We start from the raw sequence: 21,135 nt of genomic DNA, 5'->3' as shown, positions 1-21,135 counted from the left end.
TGACAGACATGGTAATGATATGCATATGATATGAAAATGATTTAAAAAATATTCAAAACATCACAATTTATTCACTATAGAGTATGAGCGCCATGTGTAGAAATACATACACTTACACCATGGCATGCCATCTATGAGGTTAATAATTCTCTGAGGACTGCTATACAACACTAAAAGCAAGTGGGCACACATATCGGTGTAGTTCGCCGAACCACCAGAACACGCAACATATAACAGCACTGACATGTCAGCCTAGGCACATAGTGCCAGAGTGATAAACCAAGGTCTCTCGATTCAACGATTTTGACATTCTCAGTTTGCGTCAAGTGGCGATAACTGGTATATAATCTCACACCTTTTAATTGGATTTATTGAGGTTTCATGTAGGTAACTTTGCTTTCAAGTTGACTTTTACATCCCTTCCTGGGAATCTGTCCCTTTTGGGATAGAAATACTAATTTGGCAATTAAATCCACATCATGATTAAAAAGACTTTGTAACTGAGTCATGCATGATGTTAAGGAGGCTGCCCTCTAGAGGGCTGCGTACAGAGTGCACTGTTCTCCTAATTACATCCTGGAGAATAGATTTGCATATTTTTTTACCCAGAATCCCTTCCACATGCCATAGAATGGAGCTAGGTGCTTGAAAGTTGCATAACCTTATGACTTGTACTTCTTGGTGTTGTATTTCAATGTTGATTGTATAATGGAAAGTGAGATCAAACAAGTAATAATATTTCTCTGCCAAGAACATTCCCACTGAGATGATAATCATCTTCCTCACTAACTTACATGACGGCAGTAATACTGGATTTCTTTCTCAAATTCAACAGGTATGCATAGTTTTTGTCCCTAAGGTTGGCAATAAAGTTACAATATTGTCCCCCCAAAAATTGGTGCCTAATGTTTGTGACAATATACATTAAGTACATAGTAACAAAATATTTCTTCCTAAAATCTGTTCCTTCTGTAGGAACATTAAGTGGAGATATTGCCATATTCCCCCTGGCAGATAACCATTATTATCATTATCACTACAATCAAGTTTCCATTGACTGTACAGTGTGCAGTTTCCAGCTGTGGCTTCTGTTGTCAGATCCCCTGGCTATTGTCTGCAGTTATGTCCCATTTGAGGCAGCCAGTCACAAGCCTCAGGGTGACCTTTTTCATAAATAATATGTTACTGATGAAGCCAGACAGTGACGTGCTTTTCGTGAAGAGGTCACTGCTTAGGCCTGCGATTTGCTTCCGCGGTCACCTAACACAAATGTTACATCACTGCTGACAACAGCCAGGGAACCTATAACAAAAAAAAAAGTACAAAATATAGATACAGAATGAGTACATTGGTCAACTAAATCACTCATATAATACATTATGTAAGAAAATGTTTTCTCATCAACCTTACATCTGCAATGAATTGTGAAACTGGAAGATTCCCATAAACTGCATGACTCGCACATACTACACATGGAAGTTTAAATTGGAAAAACATGGGTGTATAGTAGACACAGTGAAATAAAAATCGTGCTGTGTTTTGTTCCATTATTATATTTGAGGAAAAACAAATACTTAATACATGCCTAGTTACACACCGAAAGCCAGAAGAACAATTTTAAGTACAATCCTTCATTAAGTCCGAAGAGATTTCTTGGTATGAAAAAACATAATAAAAAAAGTGAACGTCCTACCAACACATCTGCTGCAGCAGGAAATCCCCCGCTAGTAGGATGCGTGTTTATTCCATTACACAAGGATCTTGGCGAGTCTCAGGAACATGGGAGTTAGTTTCATTCTATGCTGGGGAACTTTACTTTCATTTGGACTGGGAACTGGATACTAACAGAACGAAGGTCTCAGAGGTCAAGACTTTTACACGTTTGTTTGTAAGCAAGTGATTTTAGAAACAGCACATTATTAATGCCTACCACTAACTAAATCTAATAGTGTTCCCCAACTTTCTCTTTTATGAGAGTCTCCAAATCCTCAAATGAATTAACAAAAAACAAAACAAAAACACCCACAGTTCTACAATATAAACCTGTTGGTAGCATAAAAGACATAGTGAAATGACCTGAGTGTGAGAATCATTCCCATAACGCCTCACTAAGATGAACTACTTAGCAGTTATGCTAAATATTTTCTAATTACCAGTTATTAATAATTGAATGGTCTACGCATTTTATCTTCTACATTTAAAAACAATCAAATAAAAGCATAAAATAAATAAAGTGGTGGGCAAGAAAGATGGAGACTTCATGAACCAGCCTGACTGCGATGGCCAGGCAATGAAAACAATCTTTGAAAACAACCAAAAATTTACAATTTCCTCCATGTTGAGGGTCATATGCTCTCCCCTTGGCAGGTACACACAGAAAAGCAAGGCCCTATCAGCACCCAGATTTGTCGTAATAGGCCCTAGGTTCATTGATCATCTTTCACTACAGTTATATAAGATACTGGGCAGCCACCTCAATGCATCTGTCTGCTGATGAAAGTAGGAAAGGCTTAGCACATATGGCTTTTACTAAATGAGGCATGACTATAGAACTGCATTTTTTTTGCTTTGTACCCAAGATACAATGTAGTGTGCACGGAGTAAAATCTAAATAGAGAACCAAAAGCAGATAATATAATTGGTGGGCATCCGATGCCCAGAAGTCCCACGGACCACAGCAGCTAATGGAGCTAGAAGGAACAGAGAGAATGGAGCCAGAAGCACTGCTAAACTTGGTCAGATATCGATGACCTATCTCTAAGATCCACAATATATTTAAGCCTGAAAACCCGTTTAGGCTAAGGCCCCATGTAACATTTGGGGTATTCAACTAATTTCTGTGTCTTTTTTCGGTGACACATAGGGCTTTATTTTTATGTTGTTTTTATTTTTGCATGGCTTTTAAATTTTTTTTTTTTTATTTTTTTTATATCTGGGAAGATATAAACAAAAGAGGAGGGAAAAAGGGTGTTTTTCACTTTTTTTTAAATTTAATAGCACAAAGTGCTTTTTAAAATAGTTTTTCCTCTCCATTACGGCAAATTTTCTTTTGTATAAGGGTGTGTTTTCAATGTATTATTTTATTTATTTGTTTAATTATTTTATTACTGTTTTTAAAAGAATTTTTCACATTGTGTCCCCATAAGGTCATAATAGACCTTTGGAGACATCTAATCACTGTTTCTTTTGTGGGGGAGGCCGATTTTCCCTGTAACTGGGGCTGTACATTTAGCCCTAGTAGCAGGAGCAATACAGCCTCCTGTACCTAACTACAGGACTTATAGAGCTGATATGGGTCCTGTAGGACCCAGCAGCTCTTACAGACTCTGATCTTAGTGGATCACATGTCCGCGGGTCAGAGGGAAGCCGCATCATGGCGGCACCCATAGCTGTGTATACAGCGCTCATTGAGTGCTGTATACACAGTGATTGGGAAGGCATGGAAGGTAATGAACCTTCTCTGCCTTCCTACTGGGACTTCTGGCTGAAGTTACAGCCAGTTCCTTGTTTCAGCAGCTGCATGATTTTGTGCCACTATCCGGACGTATATAGTTTATGGGCAGTCTGGAAGTGGTTAAATGACTACTACAGAAAGGCTAAACAATTCAAGCCTAAGGCTAAGGCCCCACTGGGTGGAAAAGCAGCCCTAAAGTGCTGCGGGATGAACCCCGGCGTGAACGCATTGCGTTTCTTCCTGCAGCGCTTTCCGAACTTTCAACAGAAAGTTCACAGAGTTTTCCTCCGCGGACTTTCTGTTACAATTATATGTATAGGAAAGCCGTCGGCGCTTTCGTAGATATAATTGACATGCTGTGATTTTCATGTCCGTGCTGCGATTTTTTGCATAAAGTGGGCATGGAATTCGCATGAATCCCATCCACTTTGCAAATACTGTTCTACCCGCAGCGCTTTCAACAGAAAGTTCATAGAGCTTTCCTCCGCGGACTTTCTGTTACAATTATATCTATAGGAAAGCTGTCAGCGTTTCCGTAAATATAATTGACATGCTGCGATTTTCAAAAACGCAACGATTTTTTCCGCAAAGTAGGCATGGGATTTGCATGAATCCCATCCACTTTGCAAGTACTGTAAAACGCCAAGATTTTTACTGCGATGTTTCCATCGTGGCGTTTCCGGCCAGTGGGGCTCCGGCCTAAGGCCCCGAGTTGTGGAAATGTAGCATTTTTTTGTTGCATATTTTGCTGTGTTTTTTTTTTTTTTAAAGCCAAAGACAGGAATGCATTGAAAAGGAATGGAAAACATAAAGAAAGCTCTTAGACGTTTCCCTTCTGTTAAAGGGAATCTATCATTGGAGCTATGTATTTTTCAATAAGCACATGTTGGAATAGCCTCTAGAAAGGCTATTCTAGTCATACCTTCCTGCTTCTGTTCCTGTCAGACGTTTTTGAATAATTTTACTGATATGCTAATTCAGCTCACGGAGCTCATGGGACATTAGCTCTGTGCTCCAAGTACAGCATCGTCATGGCCTGAATTCCACCTCCTCCTAGTCTGAGATATGCCCCTTCTTTGAAAAAGAATCCTTTTCACTGCGCTTTCTTTATGAATGAGCATACTGAACAGATGCATACTCAGTGCTCCTTAGAACTACACAAGTGCACTGCGTCAGGATTCATTTTCAAAGAAGGTGAGTACCTGAGGCGAGGAGGCAGAATGCAGGTCATGTTTATATTGTACTCAGGGTTTCCGCCTAAAAAATTAATTTTTCAAGCGGAATGGGGAACAAAATTCCCCAACAGATACATAGCGCTGGTGTGAATCCAGCCTAACTCCAGTTTTGTCCCACATGCCAAAAATATACTGTGTGGTAAATTGGCTTCCCATAAAAACTGATCCTTCTCTGATCCTTGGGATAAGTACTTGTATGGCATCCACTGACTTCCCTGCTCTGCAAATCTCCATGTGCTTTGCAAATAAAATTGCAAAAATTATTTGCATAAGTGAGTAAAACAATCTATCTATTTGAAACCACCGGCCATCTAAAATTCTGAAAAGACATCTGATCATTAGCTGGGAAAAAACAGTCCCCTATCTCGGCAGTACAGTGGCTCAGTGGTTAGCACTGTAACCTTGCAGCACTGGGGTCCTGAGTTCAATTCCTACCAAGGACAACATCTGAAAGGAGTTTGTATGTTTGTTCTCCCCATGTTTGCGTGGATTTCCTCCCATACTCCAAAGACATAATGATAGGGAGAGAAAAGCCCCCTATCTTGTACTGGTTAATTACTTTGACATCTGTTGAAAATCAATTTTACCCAAAACATAACGTACCTTCTGTTTTAGGAACAGGGTTTTTTTTGTACTCTTGGTCTGCTCCTTCAGAGTCTCGTCTTCATAAACTAAAATATAATCAATTCTCCTTTGATCGTCGTTGAAGTATAAGGATTCAGAGTTCTGATTAAACTCTACCTAGGATTGTGAAAAAAAAAAAAAAAAACTGTGAAACTAAAACACATCAAGATACCTGCAATATATACCTACTTTATTTCTTTATCTCTCTGGCTATCCAACATAATATTGGAAAGTTACACTATTTTCCATAGCAGTTTCTGCTAACCCTCTATATAAGAGCCACACCAATGAGAAAAACAGGAACTCAACACACAAGGTTGGGAAAGATATCACATCCTGACCTCTACAATGTAAAAATAACTTGGTATTATTTATAATCTTTGGGTAAAAACCAGAATCCTAACAAAATAAGATTGTAGGAATTTAAATGTCTGTTAAATCCTGAACTTTTATAAAATAATGTCTATGCCGGATGATTCAGGTTATCCTTAGTAGGCACAAAGCAAAAAGGGGGGGGGGGGGAACAAGGGGCGAACAAATAGGTTACAGAGACAACCTGCACAGAATTAGGTTTACAGTGTTGCCAATTACAGGAAAGTTTTGATAAGTCGCATAAATACATCAGAATTTTTCAAGAAAGTAGAAGTAAGCCATAAGACTTCTAAAGTTGCAGGGCTGTGAAAGAACCACAGACATTTTACTGCAATTGCAATGCTCCTCTAGAAAGTACAAGCCCATCCACATTTAAGTGTACAATTTTTTTTTTTACACTTGTATTATTTTTCCTTAGTCTTTGTTGCCTACAGGATCCAATACATCATAGGTTATTAAGACTACCCTCTTGTATTGTAACAACAAACACTGACAAGAGGTGCAAAAAAATAACCCAAATTTCTCAGCATAGTCTTTGTCTGAAAACTTCAGTAATGAATTTTAGGAGGAAGTGGTGATTTAACTAGAGCAATAAAAGGAAGTTAAGGCATCTGTCATTTGTCTGTGGGCCTCACAATGTAATATTTAGCAAAAATAAAAAACCCAAACTTTTGCAAGCTAAATATTACTCGGTCATCGAGTGCATTCATAATCCTCAATCTATTTATAATATATGAAAGCCGTTATACAAAGATTGCTCTAATTTTCTCTCTTCAAATTGGGAAAGATTAAGAGCAAATGTTGGAGCCAATTCATGACTGTTCATTGTTACTGAGGATTCTCCATCTCTTTAAAGCACGATTGCATACAGTACATGTGCTGTCATGCCGGTTCACACAACAGAATAAGCTGCTCATTTTGGGGCGAATTTTGCCACATAATCAGCAGCAGATTCCATCTTGATTCTGCCTCCCATTGTGTCAATGCCGCCTCTTCTACCTCTTGTGTCACCCCCTCTACCTCATAGATTGTAAGCTCTTGCGAGCAGGGCCCTCAGTCCCATTGTGTGAAATGACTTTCATTGTAATGCATCTTTCTGTCTGTATTTGAACCCTACAAATTGTACAGCGCTGCGGAATATGTTGGCGCTACATAAATAAAATTTATTATTTATTATTATTTTCAATGAAGAGGCTGAAAAAAAAAAAAAAAGCATTCTGCTGATCTAGCTCAAGACTCCCTGCAAATAGTCCCATTCACCGGGGTCTAAATCAGAAGTGGAAAGCTACCCTGCATTCCTCTTCATATTCCAATGTCAGAAAAGAGTCAAAAGCATTTACATGTCTTCAAAAAAACGCAAGTCCCACCTAAAACCCCCACATATCAGAAGAACAGGGATGTGGTGACCCTCCCCATTCAATAACAGCTGGCCACTGCACTCACCAAACTGTTCAATGGATAGATAAACATTGCTTGCTCTCTTTCCATAACTCCCACAGACTTTAATATTCTGCAGGGATATACAAGAGTACCTAAAGTATGCAACGCAACGCATCACAGTTTTTCCCAAAGCGCTTTTCACAGAAAACCTCTGCGGGCCTTCTGCTTCAAATATACCTATAGGGAAACTGCTGACACAATTTCCAAAGCTGCAACAGTTTTGGAAATCGCAGCCTGTCCCCGATGCCTATTTTCCCACAATCTGACATGGGATTCTCTGGGACTTAAAATGCAGCATTTCTTTCTGCGGTATTTAATTGTTCAGTGATCAAGGACTTGTGTAAATGAAGAAAATTTCTAATTTTAGTTTTGGAGGAAGGTCTTTTCTTGTTTCTTGGAATATGAAATGCTAACTTGACCCAAACCAGACAAGTTTTTAGTGACTACTTGCAAGGGTGATTCTACCAGAGCCCAGGCCAATGTATGAATTTAATTTTGGCACGCACTTGATGGGTTCCAAGCTAATTATCCTGAGTCTAATATTCCTACTACACCTGAAAATGGAGACATAGAATGACTGGCAACTACCGATATACACTAATGTAGGCAAAGTGGATCACTGCAGTGATTATTCCTCCGTCATTCAGGTGCATTTATTATCGGCAACACATACCTCTTTACTTAAATGCAATATACCGACCGATAAGCTCCTTGGTTGGCTATTCAGCAGCGGAACAAGACATTTATTCTAATAACTGCACTGAATATCATGATGCTTAATAGGCTGTTAAGGGTGGGTTCACATGGGATTTTTGGACCGGATTTTGATGTTGAATCCGCCTCAGATTCCGGCTCGAAAAAACACCTCCCACTGACTTCAATGGGAGCCGTTCACTTTTTCCACGGGTGGTTTCTTCCCGCCCGCGGTAAAAAGAAGCAAGCTGTCCTTTCTTGCCGCGGGTTCCCTCCCGACTAGGCCCATTCATTTGGGCCTAATCCGGAGCGGAATGCCGCAACTGACAGGATGCCGCGACAGTTGCGGCTAGCTGCGGGAGGCGTTTTTTTGGACCGGATTCTGAGGCGGATTCCCATCCAGTCCAAAAAACCCTGTGAGAACTCACCCATTGAGTCACACATTGACCAATAACAGCATAGACAGCAGTTTAAAGAGTTCCAGCCGATCTCATGCTACTTCTAATTATAGTGGGTTTTTGAGTATGCTTGGTGAGGGTGTATCTTATAGCATGGTGAAACGCAATCAAGACCAATTTTTACACTATACAAATACATTAGGTAGGTTAAATAAAAATCTGCTAAATAAGAAAAAAAAAGAAAAGAGAGGTCTAACATAGCATATGGGCCACTTGCAAATTGTAGGTAGTATTAACAGACAAGCTCAGAAGTCATACAATGTAAAGTTAATGTGTTATGGTGTGAGCAGATCAAAGAATGTTGCTTATACCATCTACTTTGAGAGAATGTATTGTTGAATAGTGTCAGTAAAAATAAGTCGGTGAGACATGTTCAGTACATTAACTTAATGCCTAAACTAAATTATCAGGAAAGTACAGAGTTGTACAGTGACAGTGTTACTCCATAAATACAGAGATTTACCATTTCTGCTGAGTGAAATCGCGTTACGTTTTCTTGCATGGTTCCATAGGCTGGTAGTATGGTTTGCTCCATTTCATCAGACACTAAAATAAAAGTAAGAGTTGTTAAACAAGAATTACAAGGATCTCTTCTCAAGCTTCCCTTTATTATTAGCTAATACTAAATTGAGCTAAACAGAACAGTGTATAACATCCAGTGTTCACAATCTCTTATACACATCATATCCCTGAGCCATCTCTGTTCTACACAATAACTTAATTGTATGATGACACAGGCAGAGTAGATTACAGATGTTAGATCTCTTCTACTCTACTACTGTTCTACACAATACTGCAAGATTGCTTTCAGCCGAGTGAGAGAAGTGATGGCTGACTGCCAGGATCTTCTCTAAGTCAATAAGGAACTGAAAAGACTGCGTCATACCATTTTTCGTTTTCAAGTTAATTTAAAACACCATATAGTACTTTAACTAGGCCAGGCACAGACATCCCAATTAGAGATGAGTGAGTACTGTTCGGATCAGCCGATCCGAACAGCACTCTCCATAGAAATGAATGGATGCACCTGGTACTTCCGCTTTGACGTCGGCCGGCCGCTTAACCCCCGCGTACTGGCTACGACCATTCATTTCTATGCGAGCGTGCTGTTCGGATCGGCTGATCCGAACAGTACTTGCTCATCTCTAATCCCAATGCTTGTAGTAGTAACTATAAACTTGGGCTGTGTTCACATTTGCACTGGAGGCTTTGTTCCAAATTTCAGATTTGATAGAAGGAACAGCACTATTTCCTGTGAAAATAACAGACATCGCAATGGAATCCAAAAGGAAACCATCACCAGTCCAATAGGTGCCTTTAGTATCTTCTGTACAATGCATACTGTAATGTGATTTCCGTCATGAACAGAGACAACATTACAGTTACAGACTGAATCATGTCTGATGACTGTTCTTTAGTTTCAAAAGTTTTTATTAAATTTAATAGAATATATAAGATCATCAACAGTGATCAACACATTACACTTCACAGTCAAACGTATCAATATGCGTCCAGAAGCAATACCAATGAAAACTAGGTTACAGGCAGCACAAGTACAAAGAGTATACATAGATCAGTTCTATGAAAAAAAAATTAACAGTTCACATCAGAGAAAGGGGGTATAGATATTTAAAAAAAAAATAAAATAAATAACACACACACACACACACACACACACACACACACACACACACACACACACACACACACACACACACACACACACACACACTGCAGTGAATGATTTTAAAATAGCCCTGATGCATAACTGAAAGGAATGCGGAAGAATATGGTCATCCCAGTTCTACAGTTGTAGATAGTAAGTCCAGCCTAGGGGCATGTGACTGGCTGACCCGGAGAGCCTGGACTGGAAGCAAAGAGAGGGATAGAAGAATTGAGGATGCCACTTGGAGGGGGGGGGGGAAGAAAAAAAAAAAAAAAAAAAAAAAAAAAAAAGCGATGGAGGGACTGCCAAAGACGTTGAATAATTGGGAAAGTTCACAAGATATATGTAAAGTATCCCCAGCCGAATGTAACTCCTTAAAACACAGTAGCGTAACATCCTAAATGTTTAGACTGTCTTATCCTCACCTATTGTTCGTCTTACGATGTGCCAGAATTTTGCAGCAATTGGGCCACATTGTGTCTAAAACACAGAAATATGGTGCACAGCATACAGGCCAGTTTTTGGCACAAACAAAGCTAAAATTCTGGCACATTCGGTTTAGTAAATCTCCCTCACTGACATTTACTATATTAGTAACATTAACAGTAACTATATGAATTCCTACTGACTTTTATAAGCAAACATATTAAAAGCTACAATAAGCAAAATAGTATACAGTAAGTATTTTACTTACATCTAAGATAACTCATTGCGCCCCAGAATAGAATATTCCTGTAGTGATCTGTCTAGATTCCCATTAAGTATATGCAATGTGCTAACATTCTGTCCTTTTGTACTTTTGCAGCCAAGAACAGCTAAAACCTATAGTTACACCCTCAGGTAGAAATGCAAACATTTACCATTCCATTTGTATAACAAGTCCTTAGTGAGCTGGTGTATGCCCCATCATCCTCTGCAGAGCCATGTAACACAATTTCAGTCCTTGTAATTGACATTAATAAGGTTAGATATCATTCCAGACATCTGATACAATTATAGTTGCATCACAATAGGAAAGATTATTAAATAAAAAAAACAAAAAAAAAACACAACAACATGCAATACAACCAAGCATACTCACTAAAAGCAAAAAAAAAAACAAAAAAACACACACTGAGCAGAGTAAATCCAGAGGTATTGCAATTATTTTCAGATTTCCCACCAAGCAAGTTTATCCTCTGCCAATTCATAACTAAAGTTGTTCTCCAGGTACAATTGTTTTTATTTGTCATGATAATCAGAGGATATATAAACTTGAAATAAGTTAACTTTATTGATTTTTATTACAAATATGGCTTCCTCTATTATTTTTCACTGCCCTTTAGTCTGGCTACAACAGGTCTTGGTTATGTACAAGTCACATGTTCATGCACCTCTTAAAGGGAGTATGTCAGCAGTTTTGACCCCTTAAAACTGCTTATTCTTCCGTACAGAAATGAAAATGTCATGCAGAAAGAGATGTTAAGGCTAGGCCTGCAGAGCCATTTTGGTTGCCTCTCCCATAACCACACTAGAAGTTGCAGTTGCAGCAACCTTGGGATCAAAATGCTGGCATTTCCCTATAGGTATAATTGAAACAGAAAGTCCACAGAGAAAAATTGTGGACTTTCTGTGTAAAAGCTGTTAGCGTAAGAGTTGCAGGAAAAACTAATGCATTTCTGTCTTGGTTTTTCCCGCAGTACTTTTTCGTTACAACCCACTACCAGGAGCCTTAGCCCTAAAGTACTTAACATCCGAAATGCAATACAAGTATAGAGATACTCACCGCATACGAGTGACGATGTGAACTTATTACACTTCCCTCTATAACTGACTCTCCCTACTGACTACAGTGTGTAACTAAGACCTCGTTCGCATCTGCGTTGGTATTCGATTTCGGGGAGTCCACATGGGGAACTCCCCCCCCCCCGAACGGAATACCAAATGCATTTGCAAGCGCTGTGCAGTGAAAGCACACAGATCCCCAAAGACTATAACAGGGTCCGTGTCCTTGCCGCGAGATCTCCACAGGGAACATGCGGATAGGAAAGTACTTCACAATCTACTTTCCTCTCCGCATGACTCGGGCGGAGATCTCTTGGCAAGCACTCAGACCCCATTATAGTCTATGGGGTCTATGTACTTCTACTACACACCGCTTACAAATGCGTTCAGTAGTTCGTTTGGGAGGTCCCATGTGGACTCCCCAAACAGATTACCAAACGCAGATGAGAGCCATGGCTAGGTTTACATCTGCATTGGAGTCGACGTAAGAGACTCCACTGCAGATTCCGTCCAAAATTGGCAAAGTCCTGCATCTGTAAAACTCGCGAAAACCCGATGGACCCCATTATAGTCTATAGGGTCTGAGTGTAACTGCTTTTTTAGCAAATGGGCTCTCAGTCTTTCAGGTCACCATGCGAACCTAAATGATGTTAAAGCAGGCCACAGAAACAGCCATAAAGGATATGGTCTGTTTGTGTCCCTACAGAAAAGCACAGAACTTACTACACACGCACCTTTGTTTATGTACTGAAAGTTGTCTCTACACATTATTAGCAATAGTATGGTTATTCTCCCTCGAGAATACTAGATGTCACGAATGCATTAACTTGTTTATAGAGTAGAACATAGTAAAGTAAATTAAGAAAATACAGAAAAATCATAAACCAAGTGAAAAATAATAAAATCCATCTACTGTACTCAAATCTTAACTTCTTGAAGATATGATACAGCATTGACTTCAGGTAGGGCAAGATCTGTGCATATTTAAAAGAAAAACTAAAGCCAGGCATTACTCTTCACTTGATATTTTGGCCCATTGTTTGCAAGAAAGCACTCTTAAGCTGAGGTCCCACGTTGCAGAAACGTAACTTTTTCTGTTGCAGATTTTGCTGCGGCTTTTTAAGCTAACGCCAGGAGTGGATTGAGCAGAAACTAGAAGTATAAGTATTATCTATGACACTTTAATGTCCCCAACACTATATATGTCCCATTCCCATTGTAGCCCCGCTTGGCTTTAACCTTATAGAAAACGCAGCAAAATCTGCAAAAAAGTTGCGTTTCCGCATCAGGGCCCTCAGCCTTAATGGTAGTCACAGCAGATCCCCCCTTTCCCTTTAGTAGCAAAAATTGTGTCTTACATTTTTTCCTACAATTCTCCTATCGGTCACAGCAGATCTCCTCTCCAGTTCCTCAGCAGTAACAGCAAACAACACTTTTCCAGTAGTCACAGCTGAGTCCCTTCTCTTTCCTCAACAAGCAGTCACAACAGGTCTCCTTCAAGCGCCTCCTCCCACTTGCCTCTGCTGTCAGGAGGCTTTACATTAGGTAGCATATAATGTAGCATCCTGCATGGATTTCAGGTAACAGAGACTGATGAAGGAGGGGCACACAGTGATGTCAGGTGACAGGTGATGTCAGGTCTCTTCTACCTGATTGGAATGGACAGTGGCTGCTCCTGCCTTGGGAAAGTATGGCTTGATGAAATGACAGTACCTGGATCCTTGAATTTGTCACCCGGTGAAAGCAGCCAGTTGTCAGCTGCAGAATGGGTGACTGGTTGTCAATGACAATTTTCACCTGTAAGTTAAAGCTAGGAGTCTATCTGTATTCCTCTACCTAATTAAAGGGATATTGTCACTCCTTAGGGAGAGACCATCATGTAGGTGTGTGGAGTCTTATAAAGCCATTTTCGCTCCACTGTGGGGGATTGTGGGAAGAATATGCAAATGTGTTTCCCAGGATGTAAATAAGTAAACACTGCCTCAGTATGCTGCCCTCTATTGGAAGCAGCTCCCTTGAACATCATGCCCAACTTTTCAACAAGCCTTTAATTGCAATGATGTGGAATTTTGCCAAGTCAGCATTATCCCAACTGTGGACGGCCGTTTCGATCTGATTGGATTTCATCATCACAGTCTAGGGAGAACTGACTTGGCAGAGGCGAGAGACTTCTAGACCAGATTAAGGGGATATTGTCACTCTTTAGGGAGAGACCACCATGTAGGTGTGTGGAGTCTTATAATTCTATTTGCATATTTTTCCCACAATCCCCCACAGTGGAGCGAAAATGGCTTTATAAGACTCCACACACCTACATGGAGTGACAATATCCCCTTAATCTGGTCTAGAAGTCTCTCACCTCTGCCAAGTCAGTTCTTGCTAGACTGTGCTGATGAGATCCAATCAGATCGAAACGGCCGTCCACAGTTGGGATGATACTGACTTGGCAAAATCCCACATCATTGCAATTAAAGGCTTGTTGAAAAGTCGGGCATGATGTTCAAGGGAGCTGCTTCCAATAGAGGGCAGCATACTGAGGCAGTGTTTCCTTATTTACATCCTGGGAAACCATTTGCATATTTTTCCCATAATCCCCTCTACCTAGTGATAAAATATGAAGTCTCGACAGCTTTCTAAGGCATTGTTCACACACACAGCTCCAAATGAACACTTCCCTATTAAGCCAGGCATTTACATTATCTGTATAGCATACCATTACATACATATGCCATCGACATCTATCCCAAAAAAAGTCATCCAGAACAATACTTTTTAAGATATGCACAACTCTGCTTCCCAATGCAGCTGAAACTAGGGTACATATGGTTTATATGTTATATGGTGCATATCAAGCAAGCAGAACTTTGGTATGCATTCAGCTCATTGTATAGATTACCAGGCATATGGCTGGATGTACATACTAAGGCCTGGTTCACATCTGCGTTCAGGCCATTCTGTTCCCCTCTCCGCATTTGTCCTGCAAACAGCACTTTTCTCTCTACATTTTTCATGCAAAAACGGACAGGAAACCACACAGACCCCATTATAGTCTATGGGGTCCGCGGGTTTTCATAGGTAACCGCTTTTTATGCAGATTAGGTTTCCGTTCACGGGGTCCCCAAACGGACTCCCCGAACAAAAACCCGAACACTCATGTGAAATGGGCCTAAAATGATCACGTGCCAAATTACCTAATGTCAAAAGAATCATCTGTATTAATGTCTATAGTGTACTCACGCAGCTGATATCTAAACAAAGCTTTTTCCAGTACATTGAGAACAGTTACATTGCTAATACTATGTACATAATACATGTATTCATTATTTATACAATGTAATAAACGCATTCATCCCTTTATTTGACTTACGGGAGGGAATGGTAACATTCACAATTCTTATGTAAACCTGTATTTTCAGTGGTACAATTTTAATCAAACAGTTGTGGCACTTGTGCCTTATATTGTGTATCAGCAGCTTTCTAGCTTCCGTCTACAGACAGCGTAATAGAGCATATGAACTACGTTTGTCAGGAAACAGAAAGGCTTTGTTTCCAAGTCAGATTGTGTCCTGTGTGGTTTTACACTACTATGCTATAGTAACTGAATTTATCATGTTACAGGAAGTGTAGAAGTCTTCATAACCTGAACAAATGTCACGTTACGCCCCAAATCACAGACAAGTCTGGATATGTATAGAACAGTAATGCAGTAACTGTACTGAAATCACACACTTGCCTCTAGACCTGAAAAACAACGTCAATTGCACAATCCTATGCTGAGATATAACGGGATCTTGTATAAAATCCCAGCTCAGCTCTTATTACAAAGGCGGAGTCCAGCTGCTTGGAATTCCACCGAACAGCACAACATTGAGCAATTTACAGTTAAAGATAGCGGATGATAAAGACTGCATGTCAATAAGGTTACTCAGCCATACAATTAAATATGGTTTCAGGTATTACTGAATACTAACCTAATGTGTAAGAACAAAAAATAAATAAATAAAAAAAATAATAAATATTTACAGAAGAGGCAGAAGAATTACTACACAACTATTTGCTCCATGATTTACATCCATCCTAATGCCACCTATACAGAAGGGCGTTTGTAACAGTCAGTCAGGAACGCCCTTCCCCATAGTAGAGCCTATTGTGCTGTACTGTGAGAACGTCTCCCTCCCCTCCTAATAGTACTTGTCCATAGACGAATACTGGCGGGGGGCGTTTGTCAACGCTGCGCGGTAAGGAACGCTCCTCCTCTCACAGTACAGCACAATAGACTCTGCTGTGAGGAAGGGCGTTCCTGACTGACTGTCAGAAATGCTCTTCTGACAGTGAAGAGCTACGGTACCGGCACCAATAGCTCTTCACCTGGGGCAAAGAACGGGAAAGCTGATAGTGAGCTGAATTCAGCTGAAGTCAGCTTTCTAGTGGTGTATTAAACTGCTTGTGCCCCAAGTGGTGAAAGGTCCACTTTAACAGAATGGAAAAGTCTAAAGCTAGGTTCATACCTGCGTTCGGGTTTCCGTTAGGGGGTCTGGTTAAAATAGAAGTTACCCGCAGATCCCATAGACTACAACAGGGTCTGCCAGGTTTCTGCCCAAAAAATATGGAGAGAAAAGCACTTCTTGCAATATTTGAACAGAGTTCAAGAGCTGGTGTGAACCTAAGTGATTTCTTTATATTTTTACATTTCTTTTGTAGGCTCTCCTGATTTTGGCTCAAAAAGCGCAGCAAAAGCTATAATAAAAAACTCTGTGTTTCGGCAACATGGAGCTTTAGCCGTCATCTCTCTTCATAACTGAAGTCCTCCCAACCCCTTATAAGTTTTGTGGCCCTACAATGTACTTTTTGCAACTTTAGGACATCCTTTATATGAGCGCTCAAAACTGAACTGCATAATCCAGATGGGGACATTCCAATGATTTATAAAATGGTAATATTACATCCCTTTGCTGTGAGTCCATACCTCATTTAATACAAGACAGTAGCCTGCTGGCCTTAGAAGCAGCTGAATAACATTGCATGCTGCATTTTTAGGGTGGAAACCTAGATGACCCCATTCTTGTCTATGGGGTCCATGGGTTTCTGTGGGTAACACGTTTTAAAGCACTGAAAAGCTTAGAAATTACATTATACATGTGTAGTGATCCCACCCAAGGACCGAAGGTCAGGGGCCAAATTACAATGCTTATCTATTTTAACCTTCCTGTATTTTTAACCTCTTTTTGGTAAAGCGATGGCAACTTTGAATTTTTATATTTACCACAAGTGAATGTTTTGAGACAGATACAACATGATAACGTGCCCATACACGCAATGATAACTCTGAGGGGGACCAGTACTCATTAAAGGTGTTGTCCAGGGCGTTAAAATTATCTTAATTCATATAACAGATTATTGATGAAGAACCACCAGGATTCCGGGTTTTTTGCAACCCCCAAGTCATGTGAGCGGATCCAGCCCTCTAACCACCCTCCTCTCCTGATCTCCTGTACTATGGGGGGCTGGCTTTACTATATTTAACCAAAAACCTTTTTTCTAACACATTTATTCCCATATAGTGTCCAACATTACCCCAGCTGAAGGTCATTCCTTAACTGATGAAAACTGTCCTTACCAAATCAACAGCTTAAAGGAAGGCAAAAGAAGAAATAAACAGGGGGCACTCAGCCAAATCTCAAATGTCTTCGTTTAAAAACAGTCCTTTATTCGGTACTTGTATAAAAACATTCAGGGAGCGAGAAATGACATGGAAGCGAAGGCAACAGCCGTTTCACGCCGACTACGGGCGCTTTCTCAAGCCTAATGTGTCAAAAAGTTTGATACATGAGATTTGGCTGAGTGCCCCCCGTTTATTTCTTCTTTAATCTGATTATACATCTACTGTTTTTCATCTACGGGATGTAGAGCACCATGCCACAATAGATGTCTAAAATGGAAATCTCCTAATACATTTACTGCTTCCAGTGTGCAGCTATTGTGAATTATGGCAGAATGTAAGTAGTAGTGCCATTTACTTTGTTCTTGTTTTTTTAGTTTAAAGGAAGGCCACGCGTTGCAAAAACACAGGTTTTTTTGTTGCAGATTTTGCTGCGTTTTTATGAACCAAGGTCAGAAGTGGCTACAAAAGCAATGGCAACTATAAAGGAATCCCTTAGTCTGGGTTCACATCTGTGTTTGGCTCGCCTTACAAAATCAGTTTCTGAAGCAGTCTCAAAATCCTCGAAAACTGATTTTGAATGGTTCATTTTAAAACCCACTGATTTCAGTTTTGGAAATTGCAGCATGTCAATTATACCAATGGAAACGCCGACGGTTTCCCTATAAGTGAATCAGAAAGTCCACAGTGGAAAACTCTGCAAACTTTCTGTCCAGAGCGCTGCGGGAAGAACTGCAATGCGTTTTTCCCACAGCTGGACGCCACGTGGGCCTTAGCCTCAATGACAGAAATTTCTGTATCAAGTCAAATCATCCAGTTTGAGGCACTGAAAGAGTTGTTTTCTGGAATGTATTAGCCCATCTATGCTGGTTTACTGGCTTTGATGGGTGTAATGTGGCACATCTTTGGCACACAGACCACAAATGTCCCATAATGTTGGTTCTGTGCCCCACTCCCCACTTTTTATGAAAGTGATAGGGCAGGGTGGAGACTAAGACAGGCATGAGGACACTCGGCCTGACAAACTTACTATAAAGTCCTATTCACATATCCAATGTTAACGACCGTAACATGGGTGCATTGAATTCAATATATGTGAATGGGGCTATGCATTTCACGTATCCCTCAATACACTCAAATATATAAGGGAGAAAACAGGTGCCACTATTCTATGAGGGATCCATGAATACAGGTGCTCTATGAATGTCCCTTTTTCATGGCTGTTGTACACATTACTCGCTTAGATAGAGGCTAAGGCCACTTTCACATGGTCAGGATTTAGTTGGCATTTGTAAATCCGTGCCACAAGGGATTACAAAGTACAGGCACAAAACTTTCCAATATATGTTTTCTCTGTATAAGTTTCACTTTTAGTTGTAGCTAGAAAAACATGATGAAAAATGTGTAAATAGCCTCAGGCTGGATTCACATATTCAGTTTTTGAGCTAAAATCAGGAATGGATCCAAACAGAAGGAATAGTATGAAGGACTGATCGGTTTTAGTTGTATTTATTCAAAAGTTCTGTAAAAAAAAAAAAACTGCATCAAACCTGCATGTGTGATTTTAGCCTAGAGGGTAAATGTCAGCTTCCCCCCCTCCCCCAGCATTAACATCTGACTGCCAGAGATTTCGGCATGCACTCTTCCTCATTCATACTGGCCATATTCCACAGTCATACTGCCTGAGAAAAGGGGTCCTACTCCTATTAGGGTATCTTTACAGCAGTCTTTTTTTTGTTTTACAAGCAAAACGTAAAAGAAATGCATTTTACCTGTAAAAACTGTCCATCCACAAAACCACTGCACAATTGTCTAGTATATACAATAGGGTATGTCCTGCTTGATATGTCAGCAGTGTTCTGGAAGTGCTCTGTGCATTACCTGTGCTGGGGTCCTTACTACAGGCTGACCAGTGCCCACTCCGGGCTCTGCCAAGTACACTGCATAGTAGCAGTAAGGTGGGACGTTCTGAGAGGACTGTAGAACCCCACTGCTTACACCACAGCCTCAGCCAGATACAATATGCACTACATGTTACCCACACAGGTACTACCCAGCTATCACCTCCCAGGAGGACATGTTACCCACACAGGTACTACCCAGCTATCACCTCCCAGGAGGACATGTTACCCACACAGGTACTACCCAGCTATCACCTCCCAGGAGGACATGTTACCCACACAGGTACTACCCAGCTATCATCTCCCAGGAGGACATGTTACCCACACAGGTACTACCCACCTATCACCTCCCAGGAGGACATGTTACCCACACAGGTACTTCCCACCTATCATCTCCCAGGAGGGCATGTTACCCACACAGGTGCTACCCACCTATCATCTCCCAGGAGGGCATGTTACCCACACAGGTACTTCCCACCTATCATCTCCCAGGAGGGCATGTTACCCACACAGGTACTACCCACCTATCATCTCCCAGGAGGACATGTTACCCACACAGGTACTACCCACCTATCACCTCCCAGGAGGGCATGTTACCCACACAGGTACTACCCAGCTATCACCTCCCAGGAGGGCATGTTACCCACACAGGTACTACCCAGCTATCACCTCCCAGGAGGGCATGTTACCCACACAGGTACTACCCAGCTATCACCTCCCAGGAGGGCATGTTACCCACACAGGTACTACCCAGCTATCACCTCCCAGGAGGACATGTTACCCACACAGGTACTACCCACCTATCATCTCCCAGGAGGACATGTAACCCACACAGGTACTACCCACCTATCATCTCCCAGGAGGGCATGTTACCCACACAGGTACTACCCACCTATCATCTCCCAGAAGGGCATGTTACCCACACAGGTACTACCCACCTATCATCTCCCAGGAGGGCATGTTACCCACACAGGTACTACCCACCTATCATCTCCCAGGAGGGCATGTTACCCACACAGGTGCTACCCACCTATCATCTCCCAGAAGGGCATGTTACCCACACAGGTACTACCCACCTATCATCTCCCAGAAGGGCATGTTACCCACACAGGTACTTCCCACCTATCATCTCCCAGGAGGGCATGTTACCCACACAGGTACTACCCACCTATCATCTCCCAGAAGGGCATGTTACCCACACAGGTACTACCCACCTATCATCTCCCAGGAGGGCATGTTACCCACACAGGTACTACCCACCTATCATCTCCCAGAAGGGCATGTTACCCACACGTACTACCCACCTATCATCTCCCCGTCCTCTGACATTTCGTCCAGCTCCAGGGAGGTCTCATCGTTGTGAAAAGCCATAGTGAATGCAGGACGTGAGCTCTTCTCTGCAGCTGCAGGCGACGATGGAAAGTTTGCAGGGTGTTGTCTCCTAAGTTGGCAGGAGGCTTCCTTCTTCTTTTACACCCGGGATGTCTCAGCCCACAGAGCGGGGGCACTACCAGTGCTGTACCCCGAGCCCAGCACAACTACTTGTGGAGGGGTAAATACCAGAGCAGGGCAGCTCGGCAGCTCACAGAGGCTGGAGGAGGGGCGGGGGATGTCAGCACAATACTAGTGAGTGTGCAGCTCCCCTGCCTCACAGGACGGGCTCAGCCCTGAATTGCAAGAACTGCCGGAGCAGCCTGGAAGATGCCTGACAAGAGCTGAGACGTCATCTCCCCTTGTCTTGAAGGGAGTCTCTCACAGCTTTCACTCTTGCCCGGTCATTACTCAGATAACATGGTCTGTGTGTCTGTACAGCACTGACATGTCGTTATACACAGCACGCCGTTTCTTTCAGTACTGCATGAGTCTCTA

General features: G+C 41.4%; 1 protein-coding gene across 2 annotated transcripts in view; it reads right to left on the bottom strand.

Moving 5' to 3' along the window:
• The window catches only part of ANO6 (anoctamin 6), an 85,212-nt gene extending 64,306 nt beyond the window's left edge, over window positions 1-20,906 (bottom strand). The window contains exons 1-3 of one of the 2 annotated variants that reach the window (XM_075274330.1): window positions 20,571-20,906; window positions 8,740-8,822; window positions 5,293-5,430 (exon numbers count right to left, since the gene is read on the bottom strand). In XM_075274330.1, coding sequence (XP_075130431.1) covers window positions 5,293-5,430; window positions 8,740-8,822; window positions 20,571-20,637 — 288 coding nt within the window. In that variant the 5' untranslated portion in view covers window positions 20,638-20,906. The remainder of the gene's footprint in view (window positions 1-5,292; window positions 5,431-8,739; window positions 8,823-20,570) is intronic. The other variant, XM_075274332.1, reaches the window with a different exon arrangement.
• Between the last annotated feature and the right edge of the window lie 229 nt (window positions 20,907-21,135).

Source organism: Leptodactylus fuscus, chromosome 5 (genome assembly GCF_031893055.1).
Source record: "Leptodactylus fuscus isolate aLepFus1 chromosome 5, aLepFus1.hap2, whole genome shotgun sequence".
Classification (NCBI taxonomy): Eukaryota; Metazoa; Chordata; class Amphibia; order Anura; family Leptodactylidae; genus Leptodactylus; species Leptodactylus fuscus.
Note: the sequence above shows the minus strand (reverse complement) of the source record. Positions and strands in the feature narration are given on the sequence as shown.